The 16,450-nt window shown below is 33.1% G+C and overlaps 1 protein-coding gene across 1 annotated transcript in view; it reads right to left on the bottom strand.

Moving 5' to 3' along the window:
* The window catches only part of LOC108693064 (serine/threonine-protein kinase NLK), an 87,702-nt gene that overhangs the window by 7,154 nt on the left and 64,098 nt on the right, over window positions 1–16,450 (bottom strand). The window contains exons 5-8 of the mRNA XM_018201735.1: window positions 3,630–3,715; window positions 3,176–3,385; window positions 2,409–2,597; window positions 1,527–1,728 (exon numbers count right to left, since the gene is read on the bottom strand). Of these exons, the coding sequence (XP_018057224.1) occupies window positions 1,527–1,728; window positions 2,409–2,597; window positions 3,176–3,385; window positions 3,630–3,715 (687 nt within the window). The remainder of the gene's footprint in view (window positions 1–1,526; window positions 1,729–2,408; window positions 2,598–3,175; window positions 3,386–3,629; window positions 3,716–16,450) is intronic.

Here is a 16,450-nt window from a genome sequence, read left to right on the forward strand (position 1 = left end):
TAATCTTGAAATAGATAGGTATGTTTTTAGTACAAAGACACTTGTCCCAGACTTCTAAGAAAATAAATAACGAGTGAAAAAAGGAACATTAAGCCAACAACTTATCCATTTTCACAATTTGAAAAACAAAGTGGAACGCTACTTCCTATTTATATTGTAGAAACTTTTTTGATGAGATTTTTGAATGGCTAACGATTGAGCTTGAAAAATAATCAGAAGAGATTTTAATAGTCAATATTTTAACTTCAACATTTTCGAGGTGTTTTGTGTAAATATAATATTATTTCACATAAAGCAAGATAATGATAATTAAGAAAAATGAAGATAAATAAAGTATCTGAGTGGCGTACTATAAAATTTTTAACTTTTATCAACGTTGAATGTAGAAAGAATATGAGTACAAATTTGAAATTTAAATTTTTCGCTTAATAGACAAGCATTTCAAAGCTAGAAATGTTTCAAAAATATTATTGAATGTCATATTTAAATTCCCAAAAGTAATTTTGTTTATTTTTTCACTGGAATTAAAATTGAACAGTTTTTTTGTTAATACTGAAAAAATTAATAAATGTGACTCGTCCTCTTTCTGCACTCTCGATTCATTTATTATCGCCATCATTATTTAAAAATTCTAAAAAAAAAATCTTTTTCTGTATGCGCGAACAGTTTTCCAAATTTCACGTATATTTTTAAATTTCACAAAATTTTTACATGTCATACGTCGTACATAATATTTTTCTGCGCTTCGGTCAATCGTTGCAAACAACTAAACTTGTAACAAATATCACTGAGCTTTTATTTTAATGTGAATACTACATCCAGCAAGGAATTACACGATAATAACAGCAGTATGTTTTTTTATGTTCTGGTTCTGCCGTTCTTCGCTTCATCGTTGACGATTATAGCAACGAGAAAAGACACACCAGAACCTCACGGTTCTCAGCGACCAGGCGTTGCTGAGATAAACCATGATTTATCGTGACACGCACACACGCGAGAATGTTTATCGCGGTTATTGTTCTCGAATAGCACAGGCACGTGCCTGAGATACTTACCGTGTACGTCACTACCCACGATACGCGCGATATTCTCGAGACAATATATTGAGTTTCTTCTACACAATTTGTACCGCAAAAACGAATTTCTAACTGTCAGTCGCACTTTGTACAAGATTTAATGTAAAAAGTCGACGGAAAATCAATAAAAAAAAACTCGCTATTGTCAAAATGTTAAACATCAGAAATTTTCTGTTTAACATAACATTTTAAATCAATTACATATATAAATCTTACTTATCATTGAAAGTAAATTAAATTTACATTAGTCGTTATTTTATTACAAAATATAGAAAAAGATATTCGACAGCACGGCTGTCGCAAAATTCATGCTATTATTAAATGTTACGTATTTCCGTAAATATTCGTAAATGTATTTTTCCGCCAAATTCAAAAGACAGAGCATTTGCGAGATTTTTCTTTCATTATCTTTTTTCATCCCCACATTTTTAACGTGGTAGAATTTCTCACCTTTCACTTGCTGCACGCTCGTGAGCTTTCGCTCCCAGAGATCGTCGAACGGATGGGCGGCCGAAGGCTCGAAATCCACCCTGTACTGTCTCAAACCGGCGCTCGTCGTATAACAGCATGTGCACATGCACGAATGATATCGAAGCCGTCCCTCATCCAGATAAGGATGCGCCAGGGCGTCCACCACGGTGATCCTCTTGTCCTGCAACAATAATTTATCGGAAAGAATATTAATAAGTATAATATCAATTAATTTAAATTATAAAATGAAAAGTGTTAAATTAATATTAAATAATATGAATCTCAACAAATGAGAATAGGAATTGGTCCTTGTATTATGTATAAATAAATGCAATAGAATTAATAAAGTTGATAATAAAATATGAAATCCGAGATAATTATTATCGAATCAGAAATGATAAATATTGCAAGAGAGTAGTAATTTATTTAAAAAAACAATAAATTTGTAAATATGATTTTAGAATATTTTATTATAAAATAAATTAAATAAGTTATATATATATATATATTGGGTTGTCCGGAAAGTTCGTGCCGACTACTTATATAATAAATGTATACTAAAATTTAAATTTTCTGCGTTTCAATTCTCCTTTAACATCGGCATGAACTTTCCGGACAACCCAATATATATAAACTAATAACTTAAATAAACTAAACTGAATACTATCCGCATCAAAGTGAAAAGTTCTAAAAAATTGTTTAAGGCTCGGCATATACCTAATTTTATGTAACAATTGTGTAACAATTGGGTAAATTGAAGTTAAAATTTATTCATCAAACCAAGTGAACTTAAGTAAAATGAGAATAGTGTAAGATTTAATGTGAAGAAACAATCTATTTTTGCGTTAAGTAAAGACTTACGGGATCGAAGACTAGCATCTGGCAGAGCAAGTGGACGGCCTCGTGCGTCGCTTGGCTGCTAAGATTATACAGGGTCGCGAGCGACGGCGGCTTCTGCGCCCTTCTTAGCATGTGAGACTTCGCGCCCTCGCACGCATACCTCATCTCCTCGAGAGTGGGTGAACCCAGCAGCTCCGTAATTAATTCGAGCTGAGACCAAGATAGAAGGCACGTTTTTTTTTCATTGCTTAGTTAAAGATAATCCTCGATGTGAAATACTCACGATATCTAACTAATACCTATTTCTATCAATGTATATTAATTTAAATCTCGATTCAACTTATTTCATTTTTTCGATGTTTCAATAGGTAATTAAAAAAGATGAAAAATAAATTGAAGTTACAGTTAATCTACATTGATAGAAATGGATATGAGATGGATATTTATTGATATCTCGTATAACCGGAATCATGCACATCAAGAATGATTTTACTGAAGTATTTAAAGATAGCAGATCTGAAAATAATATTATTAGATCATCAAAATAATTATATAGGATGCTCAAGCATAATAAGTGATGTAAAAAGTTTTGACATTCTAATAATTAGTTTGAACTTATACAATTAGTTTATGATGGTCTAACAAAGTTATTTTCAAATATATATGTATATATAGCTAAATTTTTATATATATTTTAGCTAAATCATCCTTTTTGAGTAAGTCAAATTTAACATGCGAATAAGGCTCCTTAGACTCAAGCTAAATTTTTGGGGTCCATTTTTACTCACCTGTTGCACAGGGCTTTGGGCCTGGAAGAGGATACGTCGGCGTAAGAGCTCGCCGAAGATGCAACCGACACTCCACACATCCACCGCAGCGGTGTAATGTCGCGCGCCCATCAGGATTTCCGGCGCGCGATAATACTGTGTCACCACTTCCTGGGTCATGTGAACATTCTGGTCGGGTTCCGCCACCCGGGCCAATCCAAAATCACAGATCTGAAGAAAGAGGGCACTTAGTACACTTAGCCGTTCAACGTAAATAGAGAGAATAGAACTAGATAGTTAAATTTAGAATATGGCTTCTATTTGGAACAAAGCATCTATGTCGGACAAACAGATCCTTAATTAATCTGTATTTCCTCACTATTGAGGTCAATCGGGAAGAATATATGATATATTCAAAGTTGTTATATATTTATTATATTTGAATTCAAGTTGACATATCTAGAGCGAGACTTACTTTTAGTACGCAATTGCTGTTCACTAAGAGATTTCCGGGTTTGATGTCCCTGTGGAGAATTCGGGCCGAGTGAAGGTACTTGAGGCCTGAAAATAATGATATGTTCCAAATTATAAATCTGTACAATATAAATCTGTATAATAATGTATTATCTCCAGAACAATTTGCTAAAAATCAATTTTTTGCAAAAAAAAATCGCTCCGAAATAGCTTTCTTTGTTAACAAAAAAAGCAATTCTTTACAAAAAAATCGGTTTTAAATATTCTTTTAGTTAGAAAAATTAATTTTTCGCAAAATAGATCGCTACTGTTGTTTGGAAAGATCGATCTTTTGGAAATCAGAATAACCTCATCTTATTAATCGTATCAAATTTCAAAAACTTAAAATTACTTTTTATATCAGATAATAATAAGAAATATAGAGTGTATGAAAAAGTTTTTATAAAGATAAGTATAAAGAATTAATTTAATCACATGTCTCATGTGAAAGAGACAGTTGCAAATTTTGGATAATCTTCGAAATTCTAGTTAGAAAAATTGTCAAAGTTAAATTTGATTCGCTCGCTAATTAATTTGATAAGAATGACAGCAACGTACCGATGGATATTAATCATGCGGATGCGGGATTTTTATCGATGATGAAAATTGACACGAGGTCGTTGCGCCGTCTCGCTCGTATGAGACTGCGAAAATGATAGCGATGGAAGAATTTTTCTCGACAGCATGACAAGCTGACAAAACATCAGAGACGCCGCTGCTGTGACATGACACGTCGGTCGTGTCAACGTGAACCCAATTTTCGTGCCGATGAAAATTCGCCCCGAGCAAAATGCAGACCGACTCACTTTTTGCTGATGAAAATTTGGAGCACTTCGGAACGAAGATTATATCAAGCTTAATCAAAAATCGGTTATTATTTTGTCGAAAATGCCCGTCGATGAAATTCGTGCAGCGCGGTATGAATTTACGTGCAGCGCAAATGTGATGAATAATAACTGAATTTACTCCTTTTAATGGAACAACGCGGAGCATAGAAGTTTTTACGGATTCTTTAATCGATCTGTTACATATTTATATTTAGTAATTATGAAGAGAAATATAATAATAAGTCCAATAATAATGAGTTTAAAAGAAATTACAAAATTAAAATTTACAAATTTATGTTGTGAAATTTCGGGAAAAGTGATTTTTTAATATAAAAAATTGCAACTTTAATAATATTATAAACTCATCACGATATTAAAAAAGTAAAGTTATACGGATTCAAAAAATAATAAAATAAAATGTAAATAAATAGAATTTAACATTATTTTTATAGTTTTCATATTAGGTTTTGAAAATAATAATAACAATAATGATGATGACAATAATGATGATGATGGTAGTGAAAGAGATAAGTTTCTTGAAACCCGAATTAAATTATTTATAATATATAAGAATTTAATAAAGCTGATAGATTACTTCGTTGTGAAAAGGGTCAGACAAGTTTAACGATTAATCATAACGTTGTTGTGTCCCGTTATCGATTGACAAATACCGTAAACATGGAGTAACGATCGGGGCGTTTCAAATCGATCGCATTCTTCACTTGTTTTATAAATACACGAGTGACGCACGAGATACGCTTTAATTAGTCAGCACTGATTAGTCGATATACGAAGAGTTCGAAAAAATAATGTAATTTCATCGATTCATTTCTTAAATTAATACAAATAAAATAATCGGTTGTTCCATCTTTAGATACACTATAAGGTAATTTATTGGATAAACAAAAGAGTAAAAGAGTAAGAACATAAAAGTAAGAGAGTAAGAACAGTCAACTGAAATTTACCGAAAGGTAGAACAATCTAGTCTTAATGATGGAAAATCGGGTGATGGTAACTCATAGGGGTTTCCGCGAAAGTTCCTTTCGTTTGCTTCTGTTTCCTCGCTTTACTTTAAAGCAACAATATCTCTTTCGTACAAGAATGGATGTGGAGAAGCGAGAAATAGACAGGGCCGTAACGAGGTTCCTTTAGTTGTTTCCCCGATCCATCCCTGTCAACGAATTGACTTTGCCGTTCGTTTAAGTTGATTCAGAAACATGTTGAAAAAAGGTACGGTATTTTAAGGTACACCATATTGGCAAGTTAGTTGGCCGAACATTCGATCACAGTCTTTCTTTTAAAGTGTTCGTTTAAATTGAAAGAGGATCGTTCAGGGAACAGATCGTTATGATGTGACAGCAAATTATCGGAAAATTGATTATTACGGAATATTCTTTAGACGTGCGTAATGAAATAAAATTAGACGAAAGAAAGCGGTTTAACGAACTTGATCTATTTCGATTTCCCCCCAAATATATTTGACTTATATATAACTTATATAATTTATTATATATATTATATACACATATGTCCCAAAACTATAGGATTGTTTTCAGAATTACATCCAATCATCGCTCTGAATGTGAGTCACGCTGCAAATACATTCGAGGCTTAGTCTTCGCGGCAATAAAACTCGGTAATATTACTGGAGGTAATCCGTCGTCTGGGGGTTGACTAGTGAGATCGGGGGAGTCCGCCTCGTCTTAATTAAAGTCCCTCGTCCGGGTTTGCTGTATGCTCGCTCTTATTATCGTATCCGTTCGCACGCGATTAACTCGCATCCCGAAAGTTCTCTTTCTCTCTTTCTCGTTTTCTCTCTTTCTCTCTCTCTCTCTCTCTCTCTCTCTCTCTCTCTCTCTCGCTCTCCCATCAAGCCGGAATTTTTGCGTGCACTTGTTTAAGCAGCGTAAAAAATTCATTTAACCGCTAAGCTGCACCTTAATCGAATATTAAATTATTACAGATGAATTCGTACTCTTTTCCTTCTTTCCAATAAGAAAAACATTCAGCATTTAAAAGGAAAGCTTTAGTAACTAGATGACAGTGAATATAGCAAATTTGCACAAATTGAAATAAAGTTTAGATATAATATATAATAAACATCTGACATTGAAACCCTCGGATTGCAGCAATAAAAAACGCAGATATTTCAGATAACAAATTATTATATTTTTATCTTTCAAAATAGTCCTCCATAACATTAATATATTTTAAAAGTTTTGTAACTTAAAAATTTCATTAAAGAGAGAGAGACCAATATCATGATATTTAGTCTTAAATTTTTTTAATGTATTAAAAAATATAAAAATATAGAAAGAAAAAATTCTTCCTAAAAGATACATAGAATTTTCTACAAACAAACAATATCAAAGGATGATCCAAAGATTAAATACATTCGAAAGTTTCAATATAAAAACGAGATTATTATAATCTTTTAGGTATATAATAAATAAAAAAATGTGCGTTTTAAATGCAAAATATTATAAGCGATTGAAACTAGTGATTAATGATATCGTGTAGAATTCGCACGTTCAAATCTCTTAATTAGTTTCTAATTAATCCACAGAATTCACTATTGCAATTCTATTGGAATATTATACGACAAAAAAATATCTTTTAGTCCTCGTTAGAGTCTGCATTTGTAATGATATTGTGTCGATCACACATTATAAGTCAACTTTATCGCTGTCTACGATAAAATCCGGCGAGCTGCAGAATAAATTGTGAATTCAGTTATATCGAGCAATTAACTAGCGGTGCGCGTGCGGAAACGCCTGCTAATTAAAGTCCATCAGCGAGCCACTTATGAATATCCCAATTATTTAATGTCCTTTATCAATGAAATTAGCTGACTCGTGTACTCCCTCATAATCAACGTGATTTCACGCGCGCGTCATTTTGCCACGCCGATAATGCAACCGCGAAACAAAAACGTTATTTTTTCCGATTAATGCAAAAGAAAAAACGAGATAGAGGAAGTTAATTAATGCTGTCCAGTTACGGACAAGTTGCTCGATGAAGAGTTACAGTTATTTTCATTTGACTTCGTGTGTATTTGATCACCTTTCTTCTCTCTCCATTTCTTTTTTTTTTTTTCACATCCCACGGTAACTGAATTAATTTAATTGAACATCGCGCTAATTAATCGATGATTGGATGTGACAAAAAGTTCGAACGATGTCAATGAGTCAAAAATCAATAGAGTTTTTTACGAAAAAGTCTAGTCAATATGACTGAAGACAATCTTATCATTTATTCGTATATTTTCATTTATATATTTTTATTCTTTAAAGTATCTCAAACGTAATTATTATTATTACATTTATTAACAAGAGAGCAACTCTCTTCAAAGAGATTAAAGAATATGAAAAACCGGTCGCGTAGGTTTATTCTTGTCTCTAAGCCAGTTTTTTCTTGCAAGTATTCATGAATTACCGGTATGATCTGTCTGATCTGTCTGCTCATGTCATCCTCGTTGAAAGAAGGTTGCCGACAACCTTGGAGTCGATAACCGAGACGAGACCGGGTCTCCCGAAGAGAGGCCTTGACTTTCGTACGTGGGTAATCGCTTGACCTCGCTCGTCGGCCAAATGGGAGAAGAAATAAAGAATTCAGCCAACGAGAATGCCGTGATATCAGGTGCGATGAACCCGACAATGGCAGCCCGATCGAAACAAAAATGTAATTCGTGATCGTTCCAGCAATAATCTTGAGCATATCCTCGAATAATTGAATAGTATTTCATCGTTTCATCTCGAGTTCCAGTTTAATTTTTTAAAATATTTCAACGAGTAAGTTATTTATATTTCATACACACTGAGTGCATAAAGATTATTTATGGAGTTACATTCTATTAAATAAATAAAATACAATGAAAAATGTGCTCGAATGTTACACTCTAAAAAACAGCAGTGTCTATATAATTTTATGTTGGTGTTAATATTAACACCAATATAATGCGCATTCAACACCATGGGTTTTAAATCCATATCATGTTGTGTTAATGTTAATATTAATACTAACACAAGTGAGAATATAGGCACCATATGTGATAAATCCATAATAGAGATTAAATCCACACTGATATTTTTTAGAGCGTACAAATATTAATATTCTATCTTTTGCGTAGTGGTTTCATATCACATTTATACGAATAAAATTCCATTGTATACATTGAAAAACAAGATTGCTGCAACAATTTAGATAGTAAAATATGGCATAGCATTTTCGGCTACAGCAACCAGTTTTTGGTTGTAGCAGCAAATTTTTATTTGCGTTAGCCTATCCGCAATGTCAGTATATGATTTCAATAAATTAACGCAACTGATTATTGCAGCCGACTAAAAATGTCATATTTTACTATCTAAATTGTTGCAGCAACCAATCTTTTCTTTCAATGTATGTAAATATTTAATATAATCGAGTATAATTGAAGCAAAATTCAAATACCTGCGGTAAGATTACAAGTATAACGCTGCGTAGTATAGTGCGTCGTAGCATAAACGCTCGACGTCGCGACGCTACTCGCGGTTAATTTTGATACTCGTGTCCCGCCGCCACGTCATCGGAATCGTGCCGCTGTCTGCTGTAAACAAGAAGCCTCACCACGCGAACTTATTTTCAGCGAGGCCGATAACCGCGTTGCACGCATGCAACCACCTGAGATTATCTTGGCACAGCGCGTAGTCGCGCATACATTTAGATCCGTTTGTACTCATAAAATTCGTATTATCTCGACATTTGCGAGAGAAGAATTTTGTAAATGCGCGAGAGATCCGCCGTGAAATGCTATCGCGAACATTGGAGCATCGAATATCCATCCGTTTTTCCTTACGAGCAGTAGAATCGCAAAAGCGGGATCACTCGGTAAAAAAGCGATTCGCGTTGAGGACTTCGAGAACGATGGGGAAGTCCGTTAATGGGCAGTAATCAGCCAACGCGCGATTAATCACTTCGTCGCGTTAATCCCCACCGAGTAATTTATCTCGTGGAGAGGAGATAGAAAAGGATTCGTATAATGAGCGCTGTCGCGCGGCTTCCTGTCACGCGTCGGAGTTCGCGAAGTGATGCTGGAACGGTTCTCGCACATCGAGTCGGAACAATGAGTTTGTTTTCTGTGGCTGAACTCGGTGTACACTTTTGAAAGTTGAAGTGAAATGGGTACATGTTTAATTCTTGGCAAAAGCGAGAGAGTTCTAGCGCAGTCTACACTTTAAATTTCGTGCAGTGCATTTCACTTCAAGAAAATGAAAATACAACCACTCGTCATTTCTTGAAAAAGAGTGACAATTTTCATTCTTAAAAAAGTGAAAATTGTCACTCTTTTTCAAGAAGTGAAATATTTTCACTTTTCTGGATGATTATATTTTCACTCTCTTGGAATGAGATTTCACTGCAAAAAATTTAAAGTGTGCAGGATAATAAAATACAGATCTAATATAACACAATAGTATCTATTGTCTGTTCCTAGAACTCTCTTTCTCGCTCTTTTTCGCCAAATATCAAACGTATATACCTATCTTATTTAAAGTCCCAAAAGTAATACCATTCAATTACATACAGTTCAATTACAAAACAAAAAAAAAAAAGACTTAATATCGTCACTAATGCCGGCGGCGTTGTAGATCGCCGAGAGCGATGTGCTCGTCACAAGCAGTTCCGTCGAAATTTCGCTCGTCTTCCTAAAGTTTCGTCTCTCTTATATCCCATAAAGCGCGCCAGCTCGTCAATTCTTCCCAATTTCGGAATCTTGTCATATACGTGACAAAATTACTTTGTTATGCAAAAATTCAGAAATATAATATAGATTTAAATTAAAATTCGCAAAAATTAGAATTAGAAAATGTACGAAAATATTCAGAAGTAAAAATTTTTAAAAATTAAAAAATCTCGACATGTAAAATAATTGATATATAATTTCATAATTTACTTTTATTATAATATGTGCATTCTTGCCTTTCTAAATAACTTCTAGTTTTCTGATTTTGTTTTGTTTCCGCAATTGTATACTTTAATCTGTTAATAATTGGACAATTCTATCTTTCCGGATATATTGACATACATCATATTATTCTGTTTAATGAATATATCGTATAATTTACATCATAGCTTCTATCCCGTGCTTGATTAAGGATTCAACTTCATGGCGTGCACATAGTCACGTCGTTCTCAGAATATTATCCTTGATCGATACACCTGTTGTCGATTAAGTCAATTTCGATCAGACGTTGAATTTAATTAACAACATGTGCGCGCGTACGTGTACGTACTTATGTACATTGCATCACATCGACCTGTTTCCGCTATGCGTCTTGCCTTCGTGTACCACATTTAACGTCAAATTAGATCGTAGACTGAGGGTATCAATACATAAATTGAGGTATATCAAAGGTAATTTCGAAGACGAGTAAAAAACCTATTGCATGAATAAAAATTAAGTTAAATTATACACAAGTGAGAAAAGAAAAGTATTACATTTTTATTATAAGTTTATTATCTAAGGAAGTTTATATAAGCCTTTTATATCAAATTTATAGTTCGTTCATTTATTTTTTTTATGTTTTTTAATAAACCAAATCAATTTTACTCATTTTATTTTGTCTTTATCCAAAATATGATTATACTTCATAGATACTTTTATTTCTTAACTAATTTCGTAACATGTATCGTGCAAAAACTGTATTATACACAATACATTATCAATATAATAATGATAATGTATAATTGATAATGTATATTGATAATATATAATAAATACATTATAATAAATACATATATATATATATATATAATAAATAAATTATACATTATCAATATAATAAATTAAATTATTTTATTAAATAATAAAAATAAAATATTAAAAAACGATTTCGATAAAATTAAATAAAACAAATTTTTAGTACAAAAATAAAGATTTAGGCTGTGGAATAGCTTAAGGGCGGAATATGGTGTGGGAAATTGAACTAAAAATTTGATCAATCTATATGTCGCTGCACGTGACTCGCGCACGTGCAACGAAAACTTAAAGCCAAGAGGATTCGCTCTGGCGAAGTTCCAGCCGATTTAATGTCGGTGCTTGTTAATATACGATGTAGAAGAATGACAGGCAACTGAAGAGAATGTGCTAATATTTGCTCTCGAGAGCGGGACTTTGAATTATTAACTTCGTTGACTTCAGGCTTCGACTCGAGGTAGCGATTCGGGAGAAATGACAGTCCTCGTTCGTGAAATAAAGAGGACTAATTATAGAATAAGAGAATTTATATATCTAGATAATATCTTGACAAAGAAAAGTGGATCAATTACGCGTACATAAATTTTGAATAATTTTTTAAAATTTACTGAAATTAATAATTTATTGCATAATATTACACCGAAAAAATTATATTCTTGAAAAAAAAAAACGTACGTAATATTTCTTCTTAACTTAATAATATATATTCTTGATTTGCGAAGGCGCTACACGCGGTTTTTGATAATTAAAACCATGCAATCTTTGTCTAAAACATTTTTCTTTAAAGTATATTGTTTAAAAGATATTTGAGATCATCGTTTAAAATAAGACATTCTGTACGTTCTTATATTAAGAATATGATAATGATATGATAATTTATAGATGATTTTCCTCTTAAATTAAGAGAGTCGTTTTGGCGCTTATTTTAGAGGAAAACATACTATAAGTGAGATATTCTTAAGTAAAGAATACAATTTTTTCGATACATAAAATATATCATAATTATTATTATTATAGTTAACAAATTTTAAAAAATATGTCGTCAAATTTATTTGAACAGATGATTTAATACAACAATGCAAGATGATTTCTTGTTACTTCCTTCACATTAATTTAAAGTAAAAACATTATCTTGCTTGCTTATGCGTAAAATGCGCCGGTATTTAATTAAATTATTTTGTTTGTTTCTTCCTCCTCCTCTTTCTCTTTCTCCTTACCTCTTTATGTTACGCGTTACACTTAACTGCAAACGAGATTATACGCCGTGTAATTCGCTCATTAAGATTCGTTTGACGTTGATCGCAACCACTGGCAAGTAGTACAAGCGTACAAATCGGTGAAGTCAGACACCGCGCGACACATATCATAGCCTACATGGAATTATTATTACTACAAATCGCTCTAACACATATAATCTTGTAATTACAGATTAAAAATCCCTAAAGTTGCTTAGAGAAAATTAATTAATTTATAGTAAATTTAATAATTCGAAATCTCATGTTTTTTTAATATTATAAAATATATATATATATATATATAAGTTTATGTAGAAAGTTAATTGTTTGAAAACAATGTCGAAAGTCGGGAAATAAAGATTTGCATATCGTAATTATGATATTCCATATTTTTTACATTCGCATTCTTTTTAAAATTTTTTTTAATGCTATATTTTTAATGGTTGGCCAAAAGTCTGATATTTAAATGAAATTAACAAAATCGATCATTAGAATTAGATCAATTAATTCAAGAATACGTAATACAGAAGGAAGATCCACTTGAGCACAGTTTTACAATGCATGCAGTTCTCGTCGAAATTGAATTAAATTCTTTACTAAATCCTCCAATACTATTTATCCATTTAAAAATACATTTCCCTTCCTTCCGTTTTCGCTCTACAGAACGGTATCAGTTGTTCCTGTTGCAAGACATTGATTTGTTGTTACACAATGTTGGTATCCGCCTTCTAAATAGATTAAAAAGAGAAACGCCACGATTTCTCTTCAAAAAGATATTGCTCCTTAATTAAAACGTCGCGACCGGTAAAGGGAGCAGAGGAAGGAGGTAGGAGGACGCAGAACGAAGGGGCAGGAGGTGGTGAGATAGTTAGAGAAGAAGCCAGAGTCGACCGGATGACGGGATCCGGGGTCACGAATGGGCAGCGGCAGGACTGGTTTCGGACCAGTCAAGAGAAGAGCTGTTTTCTGTTCTATTTGTCGAGCTTTACGCGTCGCGTTATACTGGGTGAAAAAGTTCGAAACGGACCCGCGACAAGTTAACATGAGAAGATCAGATCATCACAGAATTTCGTTATCGAGAATCGTCTTTTCCTCCTACTTCTTAATATTATCGATATAAGCATGTCACAAATGATCTTCTTTTTTCATTTTTTTTTAATTAAAGAAAATACATAAAAAATAAATATTAAAAAAAATATTTAAAAAATTGTTGAAATGTTGCGTATTTAATTGAGTGACTGATAGACATTATCAAGTCTCCTCTCTTCTCCTGTATCGCTGCAATCTTATCTTAGTTAATTCTGAAGCTTCAAGCCAAAACGCTGAAAATTACACATTGCGATCGATGATTCGCAACTCGCAATAAACGAGCAGTTTATATGTCGGATATGTCGGATATATCGAAAATATATGTTGCTCAATTTTCCGGTTTGTGATGCGTCTTTGAGGTATGTATCGCTAAAGCATGCAGAAACTTGAACGAATTCAGAGAATAAACTCGGATTCAAATGAACATCGATCCATGAATATGATCAAGAGAGCAACGATATTGACAAATATTTATTTTTATTTTTGGCACATGGCAATTTATAGAATAAGGAAAATCGCGACAAGATCTGTTAGCAGCGCTTATCAAGAGATGTCGCTGTCTTGCAACAAATGCGCAATTCAGAGATACGTTAAGCGAATGCATTATTATTTCAGTCATTTGATCCTGATTTGTATGCTGCGCTAGAGATATAAGTAGAGATATAAATTCAAGTTTCAAAACGAACGTAAAGAATATTCAAATATTTTTACTATTTATTTTACTATAATATTTATTTGAGATTTTCAGTGATAATTTTATCTGAAAAATATTATTAGTTGGGATGTATAAATTAAATCTAGTTCAACGCGCGAAAGTTTCAAAGGATTTATATTAAGAATAATATAAAATTAGAATAGCATTGAATTTAATTAAGAAAAAAATATTATATTTTGTCACACCTACGTGCAAGATTTTCTACTTTAATTGTATAATTATGCCAATTGTTTTATCACACTGAATTTTTTAAATCGTTTTCTTTCTCTCTCTCTCCGGACTACTCGATTCATTCGTTAGCTACATTACAAATCCCTAGTATCTCCAAGATAATTCCACACGACTCGCAACGCAATTTCGCCTCGAGAGTCATTCCAATCACATTACGTTACATCGAGACACCATTTCTTCTCGTGCTTGCTCAGGAGTATCGAAGACAGTAATTCTAGAAGTAACTATCTCATCACGACAGGAGAGGAAAAAAAACGAAGAAAAGAAAAACAAGACGAAGACGTCGCCGTGACGAAATTAGAAAGATCTTAATAATGAGAAAACGGGGAAAAATTACTATTCGCGACGATGCGCCTCGGTTGGCCAGCGCATAATGTGCATTCGCGTTGCACTAGTTGCGCCACAAACCTCCTTTTTGCTCTTTTCGACTGAGAGCGGAAGCAAAGGGTGAACACGAGTTCTCCTTCGCCTTCACTGTTATCGCGCGATTCGAGTTGCATCCTTCGTGGCAAGAGAGAAGAAGGGGAAAGCATGAGATGCGGCGGAACCTGTCGTGACAAATTATCCTCGAAAACAACCGGCTGAAGGAGAAACAAAAGTGATGACACGACGAATGATGAATTAACGTAGCTATCCCCTTTGCGCCTGTCCGCCATATCTTTTATATTTTTTATAATAGAAGCTAAAGGATATACTCGGCCGCAGAAAGATATATATTCGCGAAGAGAATCAATTGTAATTCGATCATCAAAAAAATAGCACAAAAAAATTTTCTTTTTTTCTTAATTGACGTATTTTTGATCTATTTCTAAATTAGAATTTTTTATCCTAGATTGGTTCATTTTCGATCTTATACCACACAAAGGCGATTTAGTGAATTTACTAAAACTGCACCACAGAATTTCTACCAATTTACTAGATCACACGCTATCTAACAAGAGAAATAGCATCGTGCCTCTGGCTTTGATTTGTTTGATTGCAACTAGATAGAATGTATTTTCTATTTGCAAACGCCGACTTTTCCGTCTATGATTGCAATATATAACGTTATGTGAATTCTCGTAAACATCTCAACATGAACATCGCTGTGCTTGGAATTAGAAAAGCGGTTCAATCGGCAGCGAGAATTTATTTATCGCGCACGCGGTAAATCATAAGATGTGTTCTAATATCGCTCAGAAGTGCTGTATATGCAAAGAGAGAAGGATGGGTAACGAATTTACTGCGCTGCAATTCGTCTCTCATTTTTCTTCTTTTCTCTTCTCTTTCCTTCATCCCATTTTCTCTCTCCTCTTTTTCTTTCTATCGACCATTTCATCTCATCCAATGCCACATTCTGTTGCAATATAAGCAAAATCGATCGAAAGGATGATTTTCTCTTCTTTTCTCTGTTTCTCTGCTGCCATTTCTTTCACGTTCAATCAAAAATCTGCGACTGTGTCCGTCATAAATAATTGCCTTATCACGTATCCCGATTTAATATCTCTTGAAAATGAAAATATAAAAGAGTTATAAAGATATTTATACAATATTTTGGTTATTTTGTTATCTTTATTTTATGAAGCAGGAAAAAAACAAGAACCATAACAAAATCCAATAGATCCATATGGAATCCAATAAATTTCTCAAATTGACACTCGTGTAATACAATATAATGTAGTACATTTAAACATAATTTCTCAAATTATTTGAAAATAATATTTGATTAAAGAGGAAAATCTGAGAAGCGATTTTAATTAAGAAGTTTTTAGCATTAACATATAAGTACAGCTACTTTCAAATTTGTCTATTATTGCAATGGAATTTCATTTTCAGACGATGCTTTTCTTTTTTCCCGTGTTGTATGTCGTGTCGTGTCGAGCCCTTTTAATCCAGCGCACCCTTTGATCCGAATTTTCTCTCTCTCTCTCTCTCTCTCTCTCTCTCTCTCTCTCTCTCTCTCTCTCTCTCTCT

The sequence above is a fragment of the Atta colombica genome, unplaced genomic scaffold (genome assembly GCF_001594045.1).
Source record: "Atta colombica isolate Treedump-2 unplaced genomic scaffold, Acol1.0 scaffold88, whole genome shotgun sequence".
NCBI lineage: Eukaryota > Metazoa > Arthropoda > Insecta > Hymenoptera > Formicidae > Atta > Atta colombica.